General features: G+C 38.6%; 1 protein-coding gene across 1 annotated transcript in view; it reads right to left on the bottom strand.

Moving 5' to 3' along the window:
- The window catches only part of LOC126245923 (T-complex protein 1 subunit alpha), a 96,376-nt gene that overhangs the window by 29,713 nt on the left and 50,961 nt on the right, over positions 1–15,702 (bottom strand). Inside the window, exons 6-8 of the mRNA XM_049948356.1 lie at positions 8,491–8,672; positions 3,999–4,081; positions 3,770–3,910 (exon numbers count right to left, since the gene is read on the bottom strand). Of these exons, the coding sequence (XP_049804313.1) occupies positions 3,770–3,910; positions 3,999–4,081; positions 8,491–8,672 (406 nt within the window). The remainder of the gene's footprint in view (positions 1–3,769; positions 3,911–3,998; positions 4,082–8,490; positions 8,673–15,702) is intronic.

Below are 15,702 nucleotides of genomic sequence, written 5' to 3'. Positions count from 1 at the left end.
CACTCGATTCTAAGTCGCAGGGGGTTTTTTTGATTACAAAAACCAGAAAAAAAGTGCGGCTTAGATTCGAGTAAATACGGTATGTGGTGCATTTTTCATTGTTGTACCTGGTGTGGTTTTCAATAAAACAAAATGTATTTGGTAACAAAAATAAACATTTCCTCGTAGTCGCAAGACTAATTTAAAATACCTTCACTGATTTCAGAAGTAAGTAAAGAAAAAGTAGGTCTGTTGAAAGAAGTGTGTAAGGTGGGGAAGAATTGTGTAAACTAACACTGTAGGCAACTGCCAATAAAAAGTTGGTTCTGGTATGTTCATTATCATCGGTTAATACCCACTGTGGTATGTCTTATTTTACAGGTATTGGTGATTTTTCTTTCGAGAAATATATGAGTACATGACGTACAAACCACCAGCAACTGACAATTTCCTCCTCCTTATTGTCCATGCTTTCTAACATATAAAATACTTTCAAGGTGCCAAAATGTACTAGAGCAAATAAAGTGTCTATAACACGCCACACTGTATAACTTACTTGCAGTGAGACAGTTGCAATTCCTGAAATCCATGGCCTCTGGCCTGCTGAGCAGCACGGCAGTCCTGGGTCCACGCATAAACCATAAAAATCCACCACATTATGCCATACACAAACAGACCCAGCCTGTAGACAGATTTGTGAAACTAGATCCCACAGGCAGGGCCTGCACATTAGTGGGAACCAAAGGACTTCAGATCAGCAGGCCCAATCTGTTAAGAGATATGCGCAGAAATGGCCTGCAATTTTGGCCTGTCGTGGAAATTCACTCACGTGGCCAGCAATTCACGAGCCACAGACAGCATGTTGATGACATGAGACCACGGTGATCAATTCATGCAACAGGTAACATGTTCAAATACTCTGCAAATCAATGATAATGAGGATAGGTAGCAACTCACCGTAAAGATTATTGCTGAGCCGTAGACTGGCATGTGGAAAAGACAATCACACTCTCACAACTAAGTTTTCAGAAATAGCTTTTGTCAGGAAACAAGTGTACACACGCGCACACACATGCACCATCACTCAGACAATTCTTGCACACATGACCCTCGTCTCCAGCCAGTGTCTACAGCCTCCAAGAATCAGATCCGAACATACCTTTCCTCATGCCTCCCTGCCTCTCATCAGCAGCTGCGAGGCTAGCAGCAAGAAGTGATGGCAGTACTGACTGCAAGCTGATGGGAGTGGTACGAAGGGGAGAAGCAGTAGGAATGAGGGAGTAGGGAAGCAGCATGCTCAGTTGTGCCGGGCCAGCAATGATGCACGACACCTCAGTAAACAAACCATTTCGTCTACTAAGACAAAAATGAGATTCTTCCAGTGTTTTTCCTCTCCCTCTGATTTCCCTAATTTCCAGAACCTATGGCAACCCTGATTATGCTCTACACTGAACAACACCCTTGGCCATTTGAACATATTTGGCAGAAATTAATTTTTAGTGTAATTAACCTGTCATTTAGACAGGAAAATTGAAAATTGCAGTGACAACTGCAGCAGTCCTATGACATTTAGGCCTAGTTAGTTTTGCATTCCCACAGAAATCTTTACAATAATGACTAGTATGAAACATAAAATGAAGGTGAGAACTCATTGTATGTATGAGGCATTAAACAGCCCATAAGCAGTTTTGTTGTTCAACTGAGCTGTCAAATATGAATTCCAACTGGATTGTCCTGCAGCAGTGAAGGGAGAGTGACTGCAGAAATGCTATGCATGTTCTGATGGAACCACGTTTGGTAATAAACTATACCAATCAAAATTTTTTTTTATTTTCATGTCCATGTTCAACACCCCTCTGTATATTGAGTGGTACCTTTCCTCATGCCGAGGTTCAATATTCATTTACGATATATTTTATTTAAAACTTGTATGGCAGAACAAAATCAATACTCATATTGAAAATCTATGATTGTCATGACATTGATGATTATTAGCCCTAGATTTGAATACATGTCAGAATGTCAGACACAAGGACGAGGAGGAGGAGGAGGAGGAGGAGGAGGAGGAGGAGGAGGGTGGTAAAGAAACTACACATCAACTCTGATAGCGAGATGGAATTTTGTTTGTAGAATATTTGTATTGCCACACAGTTTTGTTGAAACAAGACCAATATTTTTCTGCACTTTCTAAATTACAATCGTGTACCTGCTGTGCACCAAGGAAACTATGAGGAATATCTGTATCATCTCCAAGGCAAGAGCAAAACCACTAGCAGTAAAGAAACTCCACAAGTAAGTTTTACCAAGCCCAGAGTGCACCTTAACTACTGTACCTGTCTTAATAATTCTTGAAGTTTACATAATGCTTAGTTACATTAATGGCAGAACAGCTGACGTATATAATTCTAGAATGTGGCACTAAACAATTCTGGAAAACAGTATGTCGAAATGTAAGAGTCAAAAGTAGCACTAACAGCTACATAGATAACCACCAGATACATAGACATGCTGAGCACTCAGCAATGTTCTAGAAATTCAAGAAATTGCAACAACAAGGTCTGATAAAACAAGTACAAGGTAAGACAAAAAAGTGCAAACACTTTGAACTGTCACAGAAAAATTATTTTACCTCCTACAAGATCAAACTTCAGTGAGAAAGTAATTTTATGTTTTCTTAAGAGATAGCAGTAGAATTATAGATTTAACTGTCAACCCACTAAATGGCCAGGGATAATGTCAAGATGGCGGACACATGTTTGAGCTTTGAAGAGCAGAAGCATGGTATTGCATCATACTGCAAATATGTGATAATTGATGCTGCTCAAAGACAGCCAAGATAGAACTTACTTAGTTACAAGATTAACAATTACAGGTGTATGAAAAATTTGAGATCAATGAAACAGCACGTGATTTGGAGAATAGCTGATCTCTTACAGCTACAAATGATGAATCCTCTAATATGGCATTAGAACAATTTTAGAATTCATTTCAAAAATCTTGAAGGCCAGGATAATTTAAGCATAAAGAGTTACTAGAAGAGAAGCAGGTTGCATTCTCTCATTCCAAGGCTAGTGCAACAGCTAAGTGGTGATAACTCACAGCATAGTAAACAATTTTGTGAAAGGAATCAGGGGATGGATAAGCATGAAATGGGATTTATGACAATGTTATTTTGATGAATGAAGCACAATTGAATTAATGGCACTGTTGATATGGGTTGAAGATAGCCACCACATTGTTGAAAAGGCTGTATTTGTCTGGAGTGAGTATGTGGTGTGGTTGTCTCTTTGGGACACTCTGGCCTTTCCGTTTTGTAGGCACTGGAACTGGAGGGAAGTACCTAACAAGCTTGCATATTAGATTCTCTCTTCCACTTGTGAAATGAGAGATGGTATTAGGTTTTACTACTAACAAGGTGGCACCCCTACAAACTAGCATAGGGGTTTATGAGCATACCTGGATCGAAACTTATTAGGCCAGTTGACAGGACACAGGATACCAATCGAGTTTCTGCACACTCTCTGGACCATACACAATTTGATTTTTTTTACTGTGGGTCACAATAAATGTGGAAATGTACCACCATAAATGATCTACAGAATCTTTCTTGATCCATTCTCTGAAATGTGTTGATGTTAAAGGCCAATGATCTGAAAATTTCTCTTAACCAAGACTTGGAACATTCAGTTTACTAACTTTCTGTAACAATTCAAATTTTGTATTTTTTTCCCCCCACATACCATGTATCTCCAAGAACACAATAATCAAGACACACAACAATTTGACTTACCTTAAGGCAAAGATCATCTATACCTCCACTACACAATATTACATTAGCCCCAACAGCTAAAATCTTTTGAATTCTTTCTTTAGTTATGTCCGCTTCTCGTTGCCTGATTCCTTCCAATTTTTCTGGGTCTGTTATAAGAACCTATATCAATAAGCCAAATTTACTGAGATTAGTTCAACAGATTGCAGAAATTTTAATTAAAAATTCAAATCATTTATGAATAACTTGCCTGTATTCCAAGTTTCATCTTTACTTTTTGAAGGGAGAAATCTAGGCACACAATTTTTGCATTTGTTACTCTTTTGGGCATTGCTGAAAAAATAAAAAACTTCTTAGTTCATATCATTATGTGATACCAGCAGATTAACAGGTTATCTATTGAGGCTTCATATCGCAGGAAATTCCAGAGAAACTCAAGTACAACTTGTAGGAGTAGAGATAATTAGTCACTGCATAACACAAATTCACGGATGAGGAATTACACAAAGGACTGATGATCTCTTGTGGCTTATAGCCACCACATACTGGGCATTTTCCAGTCAATGAGAAAGCCCTAGCGCTTTTCTACTAGGAGCACACAAAAATGTTCCTTTTTTTAGCTTGTGTCACTAATCCTATATCAGCAGATAGCAACTAGGACACATAAAGGAGGTCATATTGCACAAGGGAAGGATGGTCGGGAAACTAATAACCAGCTGTTAAAATGAACATAAGAAGAAAGAAATATGGAGGAGTAAAAACAGCAGTGTAAAAGATGTCAAACATAGGAAGATAAATGCAAACATAGGTTAAGCACAGGGAGTTTGTGAGGATCTATGTGCTTGAAAGCCAAGTTCCTGTCTATTTTACTAAGACAGGCTGGTGCAGAGAGATACAAATGTCACCAGTGATAAAGCAGCTTTTGAATCCAACTGTTTTGATGTGCAGGATGCTATACCTGTCTAATAGACATTTTGCCCTTGGTGACAATTTTGTAGTACTATCCATGAAAGGGATACAACTGAGACACCTCTACAGAATACTGACAAATGCTGCAGTATTATTTGTAGATGATACTCGCTAATCTTGTGTTGAGATAAGAGGAGGCTCTCACATGAAACTTAATTAGAAAGTGATGGGAGGAACCAAAATAAAATGGATGGAAAAATGACTGAAGACGATAATGACGATGTAATAGAAACAAGATAATTATACTTTTTTGATTGATGTTTCAGCAAGACAAGTGGAAGGGGCAAGCCACCAGCCAATACTGCTTCTTTCTCCAGTGCCACACACTTGCTGTGTTGCCTGTTCTGGAAATATGTGCAGAGCACTGTCGAGTGTGGCTAACTGAATGCTGGCAATACTGCAACTGCAAGCTGTTGTGCACAAAAGTAGTTTAGCCATGTGAAAGAAGGTCATCTGTCTTAAAGAGAAGACAAAGTGGCAGTCTAAAATCAGTATAAGTGGTATGGGCATATAAATACAATGGACACAAAAATGACACCCAAGATGAATGCACGAGACTACAGCAGAGGACAAAAGGCTAACAAGGAATCACTCGAGCGCGAGGTTGCGAAAGGCCAATGATGTTTACAGCATTCAACATCCCTCTTATTGTCTACCTTGCAACCACAAGATTGGTTACTAATGGCAACAGGGGGCATGGTTGGAGCTATCTAATGATGAGCACAGCATGAGGCTACAGAGCATAGTTTAACAGCTTAGTCAACAAGTAACTCACAATGGCACTACAGTGCTAGTGCTGTTGACACAAAACAAAGCAACAGCAACAATGAACAGAGCAAATATTGCATTATGTCTAACACAACAATTGCTGAAGTTGACATTTCATCAGAAAGGAACCTAAGGAATTTCACACAGTGAGAAAGAAGTGGCAGATGAAATATTAGCGTTTCTGCAAGATGAGTCAGTGGAGTGTGTGGTGTCATATACACTCTACTATTTGGACAATGTACACGAGGAGTGTGACAATGACAACACGTGCTTAACAAGTGAAATTTATACTAAAACAGGTGTCGAGCCATGTACTACCATCATCCTTGTTGGTCAGGGAGCCAAAATCGGTGCCAGCAGAGTAAAAAACAATTATGGACAGATTTCAAATACCATTGCAGCAATAGGGCCGCGTAGTGCAGAGGAAAACTATAGATATTCAAGGAAAATAATTATATTTTACAATATAGTGTAACTGGATAGGTACAATATCTGTTCACCAAGCAGCGGCAGTGCACATTGTTTTTTTCCAGATTCACAATGAAGTAGGTCCCATCTCACATTAAACTTTTCAGTATAGCTTCTGGGGTGGAAATTTTCTTGGAGTACCAGTACTGTACGATCTCATTTTTGGTTCATTATGGCATAATGCCATACATAGCAGAAGATGGTAACATGCAACTGAAATTCAGCAAACAGTTGGAACTGGCCAAAACTGTGGAATGAAACACTGTTTCAAACAAAATGATTGCCTTAGCGGAAAGATTAATAAAGCCAAATTTCTTTAGCAAACTTGCAAAAATAACTTCATTGTTCTGCAAGGCAATTAATGCTTGACTGCTAATAACTTGGAAATAAAAATCAGAAAACTGAAACTAATAATATATTTTTGCCCCTCTGTAATTATGTGAATGTATTTTAATTCACTTAATAGCTCCTGGCCACAGAAATCCGTTTTGTTTTCATTTGACGTGGTATCTGTAAACGAAGAGAAGCAGCAAAATCACGAAACGCAAACATGGGTCACATGGAAACAACTGCACATGCGCATGAGCCTGCTGGCAACTGGTCAAACGAACCTAATGTGAACAGTTGTGACGCCACGTTCATATCAAGCAGTTTATTGTAACAAAATATTACATAGTCTTCGCCCTATGGCCTTTAACATATTTGTGCTGTTTGCAGACGCTTGTGCGTGCACAGTGTTTTGTTGTTGTAAATGGTGCATTTCCTTTGCAACTAAAGTTTTATTTATTTTTTCCTCTCGTTTATATTTTATTGCTGCAGCATCATTCTCCAGTAGCAGGATACAGTTACATTCTTTGCTAGAGACTCGAATTCTTACCAGTTAAAATTACAAAAATTTAACTGAAAGCTAAAGCAATGAAAAATTCCCAGAATTCCAAAAAAGTCCTGGTTTTTTTTTCCAGATTGAAAAATTCCCGGGTTTTTTCCGGATTTCCCTGTTGTCCCAGGTCATATACACCCTGGAAATGGACATAAGAGAACTACAACTATGGTATGTACACTGCTTTTGGCCAACAGCAGGTCAAAATAACTTGCTTTTGCTGGATTCCTGGTCTGCACATAAAAATCATAGTCCCTCCTGAAAAGTATGTGACATTGCAATTCATACCGCCTGGAACCACTGGACAAATTCAGCCAGCCTTTTGAATTCAGTTTCATGGCATCACAGTCCATCAGATCTCATAACCCCATTACACCAATATGATTTTATACGGATCCTTTAAGAGCGGATACCTAGATAAATGTCCTGCAAAATTTGTAGCTCCCAATGAGTTCGCCTTCGATCTTGAGGGTATGTACTTTTGTGATCACTGTGGTGCACTATTTACCATTTGGTGTTCACGGTGCAAGTTAATAGTTTGTTTTGAACATTTCTTGAATGTTGACAATGTCCATTTTGTGAAGTGTAATAATACATCCCACAGAAGCTTGATCTCCACACCTCCTGGACACTCGTTCTCAGTAGCCCTATGGATGCACACAGCAAGTCATTAGCAGCTAATATTTTTTCTGTCTTAACTGTTAACCTACCACATTCAAATTATCCTTTCTAAAGATTGAACGTGCGACCTCAAACGCAAGGGGTTCCTTATAAGACATAGACAGAGATCAGCAGCTGTTGGGAGCAGAAGATTTAGTGCAAATGCAATCAGGAAAGTGGACAAAACGTGAACAATGAAGTGAGGAATGGGGAGGAGTGAAAGGGAAAGGAGAGAGAGACTGCTTGAGCTGGAAACCTGTTGTCTTTGACGATGATGATTTAGAGTGCCAACATGGAGTTAGTGAAGCATACAGTCTTTCGACAAGAGTACTGTCATTATCTGATAATCAGAAGGACCTGGTTTATAGATTTGGTGTTCAGAGTACAAGATAGGGTTAGAGAATCAACTATGACACAACATAGATTCAAAAATTGTGCTTCTCTGAGGATCCCAATACATTCAAGAGCCATGAAGCTCAAATACAATTTTCTTCTTTTTTTTTTTTAGAATTTAAAGTCAAAGTATTGCACAAACACTGAAAACTTACATGGGGAAATTAAGAGCTTTTGAAAATTAAGCTTTTTAAGAGACGTGAGTTAGCATGTTATCGTGAAAAACAACACTTTCACTATCAAAATGTTATTCATGACAAACTTACGGAAGCTATCTACAGAAGTAGGAGTCTGATCTAATGCAAAAGTTTCATTGGTAATCTTCACTTTCCATTCCCCAATTTTTCAGGCTCATCTTGGTCCAAAAATATGCCACAATATTTATGTACAGTATGTGCCAGTCAATCTGTCTCTCTGGATACACATGGCTACTATCACTGAGCAATACATTACATATGTGACTCACTGAACTGTAAACATATTTGCTCTATTTTGATCAAACAGAAAAAAAAAATTAGTTCTAACAATACAAAATCTGATACTATACAGTATATACAGTATCTCTTATCTCTGGCTGGTTTAGTTTTTGAAAGAAAAGAATTACCTTGAGACGCAACAGTGCAGTTTAGGGCATATCCTGGAACTAAGATGCTTTCACGAGCACTTCTCCCATGAGCTTTCAATACATTTACAGCCTTTATTGGGTATATAGAACCACCTCTTCCATCAGAAACTTTTACTGCTTGTGCAGCATCTACAACCATGTTAGCGAAGAAATCGGCATCACTTATTTTGAGTTAAGGTAAAATTGAAAGGCATTTGTATAGAATCAGAAAAATCACAGTAAAATTTTATTTTACAAACAGGAAAACTACCAATAAATTTATTTCTATTATTCAGTCGTGAAGGAAGCACTTCAATATCATAGCAGAACACTACTTTCTGTGCTTGCTTCCACTGGCAGCATTCCCCTTGTTTCTCAATTCCAGTTCTTAAACTTATTATAAATATTTAGTTCCTTGTACAAAACTCCAAAGCATTTACTTTATAATTTTTGTAACTGAAATATTCCACAATAATAAAATACAATACTTTATTACAGTAAACCATTCACTGAATATCAAATTACCAACCCACAGCTCACTGCACAAGTACCTAAAATCAGGCATGATTTTTTAAAGACATTTTTTGAAATTTAAAGGAAGAGGATGAAGGTCGAGATGGTAATGGCACAGATTATTACCTCATTCTCCTCTGAATAAAGAACTGTGTATCATGATGATAGAATTGTTTGGGCACACAATATTGAGTTTTTTAGCATCCATACTAAAAGAAATTTTGGAAGAATAAAAAAATATCTTCATAGAACTACACACACACACACACACACACACACACACACACACACACACACACACCTACCTCTTCAGTGAACGTATGTTCCAAGTTAATTTCTCTGCTGCATACATTAATTTCAGTGTTTATACGCCACTGAGTGTTTCAGAAGAGATGAGAAATTTCTTCCCTTGAACATGCTCATCTGATCCGTGATTCATGTGACCCACACCGCACACAATTTTCGCCGGGTATCAGAAGAGATACAAAGCTTGTTACACATTTAAAGACGTTGCATCAGATGAACCTTTGCCCTCTCAACCTGCTATAATGAGACAGGGTACGCACATTTTCGCAGCAGTCTACTACACTTCAAATTTCAAAATATAAGGTGGTCATCGCTGTACAAAATGAAACATCTTAAACTGCAGCAACAAAGTAACTTTTCCAATCTTCAAGATGAGAAATGACAACTTTCATCATAGCCGAGTTCAGATTCCTGGCACAAATGATCTGCCAGAAACTTAGCAGCCTTTGATGACATTGGTGAAACTTGTGTATGATACAATATAAAGAATGGAAAGTGTACCGGGGAAAGGGGGTTCATTAGTTAGGGAAAAGTGCAAAAAGCTGTTTCTGAAAGATCACAATCTTGACATTTCAAAAATTCTACAAGGTTAAAGGTCTGGGGTGTGGTTGTTATGGACCCTACAAATTTTTCAGTCATTTAGATTTGCTCCAATTATCTCCATAGATGTTGAGAGATAATTTCTCAGATGAAAAATGTATCATATGACAAGAGACTCAACATGACTCCAAACATTTTAAGCAAGCATTTGTTGTCATGTGCAACCAATGAGGCATTGGAGTGCATGGGTTTGAAGAAAAATTATCAATTTCTGTCGAGCACAATTCCCAAATTGTTGGAAACTGTAAAGTTGCTTTAAAAATATGATACAACATAATGTTAAAATAATGTGTTGATTGTATGATTGAATAGTGCACTCTAGTAAATAAGTAAACATAATGTACGGTTTTTCTATATTGTCCTTCCAGCCTACTTTAGCTATTCATAATACATTTTTGACCGCCTATTTTGAAGATCTATAATGCCTGAACTTAGAACATCTGGTGATGATAATGGATAATGGTCACGGAAGCTCCTGACCAGCCAGACATCCTTGTTTCAAGTCATCAGAATATACTACAATAAAATTAGGGTTCGCATCTAAAATCTAGAAAATATATATTTCAAATTACAAGTGGAATGCTTTTTTTAACACAGTCAATTTTAAAATAATTCTGGACCTTTAAAAATCCAAAGTAGGTTTATAATTCACATTTGACACAAAACATACCAATATCTGACACACCAGTTCTAGAAGAAAATCCTTTTCACACGTGTCGAAAAAACCTCATTACTCACTGACATTTGTTACATACTTGAAAAGAGTAACAATGAAGTTATAGGTGAAAAAAGGGGTTGGGGGGTTTGAGTGCACGCATTTTGTAGGCATAGCCATCTGATGCCAAGTGGTGGGTGACTAGCCTTCACACTGAGGCTGTGAATGGAGTTTATCAATTCCCTCATAGTGGAGAGCATCCATCATTATTAAATTTATTGTGCACCAAACATCCACAGTTGAGATGGGAATATATGAGTATTCTATAAAACTGGAGCAGGCAAGATTGAGTTACGTGTCAACCACTGTGCCTCACACACACACACACACACACACACACACACACACACACACACACAAATTGCGAGTTCTGAGAGACCATGATTTGAAATCAAATAGGTGTAGCAGTCAAGTAAGTGGTTTTAATTATTAATAATAACCACTTCTGCTGTATGAGGACACATTTATTGTGTTATGACCAGTTTCACTAACATCTTCAGGTTGCCGAGTTTTACTAAGTCGTGGCACAAATTGTCTTGTTGCCATATGTAACGTTAAAGACCAAATCCAAAACAGTGATCAAACATTCTGCCAACTGCCTGGGGAGAGAAGCACAGCATACTGCATATAGTTTACAGTACGTGGCATACAGTGTTTGTTGTACACACCATGCCATGTCTGCTTGCTGTACTTCTGCCAGAATGTTTATGACTGGTAGTTTTGGATTTGGTCTTTAACATTACATGCAACAATCAGACCTTTTGTGCCAGGACTTTAGCACAACTCGGCAACCTGACGAGGTTCAATGAGCAAAACTGGTTGTAACACAAAAAATGTTTAACAAAACAGGTGTCTTGGTTTTCAGTAATAATTAATGTTATTGTCAGTAGTAATAGTAGTACTCAACGTCGTCAAAATAAATTTAAATAAGCTATATGAGCCTATAAACCTCATCAACTGACTTAAAATGTTGTCTGTAACTCCCAATTCGGGCAAAATAAAATCAGAGTAAGAATGTGGTAAAAGTACAATACGTTGTTGTGTTGTTGTTGTTGTTGTTGTTGTTGTTGTTGTTGTTGTGGTCTTCAGTCCTGAGACTGGTTTGATGCAGCTCTCCATGCTACTCTATCCTGTGCAAGCTTCTTCATCTCCCAGTACCTACTGCCACCTACGTCCTTCTGAATCTGCTTAGTGATTCATCTCTTGGTCTCCCTCTACGATTTTTACCCTCGACGCTGCCCTCCAATGCTAAATTTGTGATCCCTTGATGCCTCAAAACATGTCCTACCAACCGATCCCTTCTTCTAGTCAAGTTGTGCCACAAACTTCTCTTCTCCCCAATCCTATTCAATACCTCCTCATTAGTTACGTGATCTACCCACCTTATCTTCAGTATTCTTCTGTAGCACCACATTTCGAAAGCTTCTATTCTCTTCTTGTTCATACTAGTTATCGTCCATGTTTCACTTTCATACATGGCTACACTCCACACAAATACTTTCAGAAACGACTTCCTGACACTTAAATCTATACTCGATGTTAACAAATTTCTCTTCTTGAGAAACGCTTTCCTTGCCATTGCCAGTCTACATTTTATATCCTCTCTACTTCGACCATCATCAGTTATTTTACTCCCTAAATAGCAAAACTCCTTTACTACTTTAAGTGTCTCATTTCCTAATCTAATTCCCTCATCATCACCCGATTTAATTTGACTACATTCCATTATCCTCGTTTTGCTTTTGTTGATGTTCATCTTATATCCTCCTTTCAAGACACTGTCCATTCCGTTCAACAGCTCTTCCAAGTCCTTTGCTGCCTCTGACAGAATTACAATGTCATCGGCGAACCTCAAAGTTTTTACTTCTTCTCCATGAATTTTAATACCTACTCCGAATTTTTCTTTTGTTTCCTTTACTGCTTGCTCAATATACAGATTGAATAACATCGGGGAGAGGCTACAACCCTGTCTCACTCCTTTCCCAACCACTGCTTGCCTTTGATGCGCCTCGACTCTTGTAACTGCCATCTGGTTTCTGTACAAATTGTAAATAGCCTTTGGCTCCCTGTATTTTACCCCTGCCACCTTTAGAATGTGAGAGAGAGTATTCCACTCAACATTGTCAAAAGCTTTCACTATGTCTACAAATGCTAGAAACGTAGGTTTGCCTTTTCTTAATCTTTCTTCTAAGATAAGTCGTAAGGTCAGTATTGCCTCACATGTTCCAACATTTCTACGGAATCCAAACTTATCTTCCCCGAGGTCCGCTTCTACCAGTTTTTCCATTCGTCTGTAAAGAATTCGCGTTAGTATTTTGCAGCTGTGACTTATTAAACTTATAGTTCGGTAATTTTCACATCTGTCAACACCTGCTTTCTTTGGGATTGGAATTATTATATTCTTCTTGAAGTCTGAGGGTATTTCACCTGTCTCATACATCTTGCTCACCAGATGGTAGAGTTTTGTCAGGACTGGCTCTCCCAAGGCCATCAGTAGTTCTAATGGAATGTTGTCTACTCCCGGGGCCTTGTTTCGACTCAGGTCTTTCAGTGCTCTGTCAAACTCTTCACGCAGTATCATATCTCCCATTTCATCTTCATCTACATCCTCTTCCATTTCCATAATATTGTCCTCAAGTACATTGCCCTTGTATAAACCCTCTATATACTCCTTCCACCTTTCTGCCTTCCCTTCTTTGCTTAGAACTGGGATGCCATCTGAGCTCTTGCTATTCATACAACTGGTTCTCTTTTCTCCAAAGGTCTCTTTAATTTTCCTGTAGGCAGTATCTATCTTACCCCTAGTGAGACAAGCCTCTACATCCTTACATTTGTCCTCTAGCCATCCCTGCTTAGCCATTTTGCACTTCCTGTCGATCTCATTTTTGAGACGTTTGTATTCCTTTTTGCCTGCTTCATTTACTGCATTTTTATATTTTCTCCTTTCATCAATTAAATTCAATATTTCTTCTGTTACCCAAGGATTTCTATTAGCCCTCATCTTTTTACCTACTTGATCGTCTGCTGCTTTCACTACTTCATCCCACCCATTCTTCTTCTACTGTATTTATTTCCCTTATGCTCTCCCTGAAACACTCTACAACCTCTCGTTCTTTCAGTTTATCCTTAAATTCCCACCTTTTTGCAGTTTCTTCAGTTTCAATCTGCAGTTCATAACCAAGAGATTGTGGTCAGAATCCATATCTGCCCCTGGAAATGTCTTACAATTTAAAACCTGGTTCCTAAATCTGTCTTACCATTGTATAATCTATCTGATACCTTTTAGTATCTCCAGGATTCTTCCAGGTACACAACCTTTTATGATTCTTGAACCAAGTGTTAGCTATGATTAAGTTATGCTCTGTGCAAAATTCTACAAGGCGGCTTCCTCTTCCATTTCTTCCCCCCAATCCATATTCACCTACTATGTTTCCTTCTCTCCCTTTTCCTACTGACGAATTCCAGTCACCCATGACTATTAAATTTTCGTCTCCCTTCACTACCTGAATAATTTCTTTTATCTCGTCATACATTTCATCTATTTCTTCATCATCTGCAGAGCTAGTTGGCATATAAACTTGTACTACTGTAGTAGGCATGGGCTTTGTGTCTATCTTGGCCACAATAATGCGTTCACTATGCTGTTTGTAGTAGCTAACCCGCACTCCTATTTTTTTATTCATTATTAAACCTACTCCTGCATTACCCCTATTTGATTTTGTATTTATAACCCTGTATTCACCTGACCAAAAGTCTTGTTCCTCCTGCCACCGAACTTCACTAATTCCCACTATATCTAACTTTTACCTATCCATTTCCCTCTAACCTACCTGCCCGATTAAGGGATCTGACATTCCACGCTCCGATCCGTAGAATGCCAGTTTTCTTTCTCCTGATAACGACGTCCTCTTGAGTAGTCCCCTCCCGGAGATCCGAATGGGGGCCTATTTTACCTCCGGAATATTTTACCCAAGAGGACGGCATCATCATTTAATCATACAGTAAAGCTGCATGTCCTCGGGAAAAATTACGGCTGTAGTTTCCCCTTGCTTTCAGCCGTTTGCAGTACCAGCACAGCAAGGCCGTTTTGGTTAATGTTACAAGGCCAGATCAGTCAATCATCCAGACTGTTGCCCCTGCAACTACTGAAAAGGCTGCTGCCCCTCTTCAGGAACCACATGTTTGTCTGGCCTCTCAACAGATACCCCTCCGTTGTGGTTGCACCTACGGTACGGCCATCTGTATCGCTGAGGCACGCAAGCCTCCCCACCAACGGCAAGGTCCATGGTTCATGGGAGGGAAAGTACAATTATCAGTTGCAAATAATGTTTATTGGAACTCCAGACTTCAGTCACTTTGCTGCCTAATTCAGCACAACACACACACACACACACACACACACACACACACACACACACACCTTACTACATGTACAGTTATATTAGCTTGGCATGTTAGTAAATAAAACACACATCAGCAAATTTAATTTAAAACATTACTATCACTAACGTATATACCGTCCCAACTGGACTATCCATTTCGGAAGTCGAGTTCATGCGGAGGCTGCTGTTTACAGTTATTACACATACTTCAGTGTACATCATACCAGTCTGTAGCACCCTCTAACTGTGTGAGGTATCAAAAAACTATATTAATTGTTTTACAATTTGCATATTTATCATTTTATTCATTATTTTATACTTTTTAAAAACCTTATGCACAAAAATAAGGTGGTTGTAACTAAAAACAGTGTATGTTTTACAGTTATACATACGTGGTGGTGAATGTGCAGAATTGTGTGAACTAACCAGTGGCAACAGTTACTCTTGCTCATTTTACAGTCTCATGTACTTTTTAAAAATTTAGTAGAGCTTATACAGGGTGGTCCCGAATTCATGGTACAAACTTTAATGGTAGGTACAGGACATTGTAACAAGGATTTATTGTATAGGAATGTATAGTCGCAGGTGACGCGGTGAGGCGTAAACAGGGGAAAGAGAAATGGAGTGATCGGTTGGTGTCACTGCCGGTAGAGGGCAGTAGATGAACATGATGTATCGCAGTAGGGACAAGCGCCA

Source organism: Schistocerca nitens, chromosome 1 (assembly GCF_023898315.1).
Source record: "Schistocerca nitens isolate TAMUIC-IGC-003100 chromosome 1, iqSchNite1.1, whole genome shotgun sequence".
Lineage (NCBI taxonomy): Eukaryota > Metazoa > Arthropoda > Insecta > Orthoptera > Acrididae > Schistocerca > Schistocerca nitens.
The sequence above is the reverse complement of the archived record's forward strand: the minus strand, read 5'-3'. Positions and strand labels throughout refer to the sequence as shown.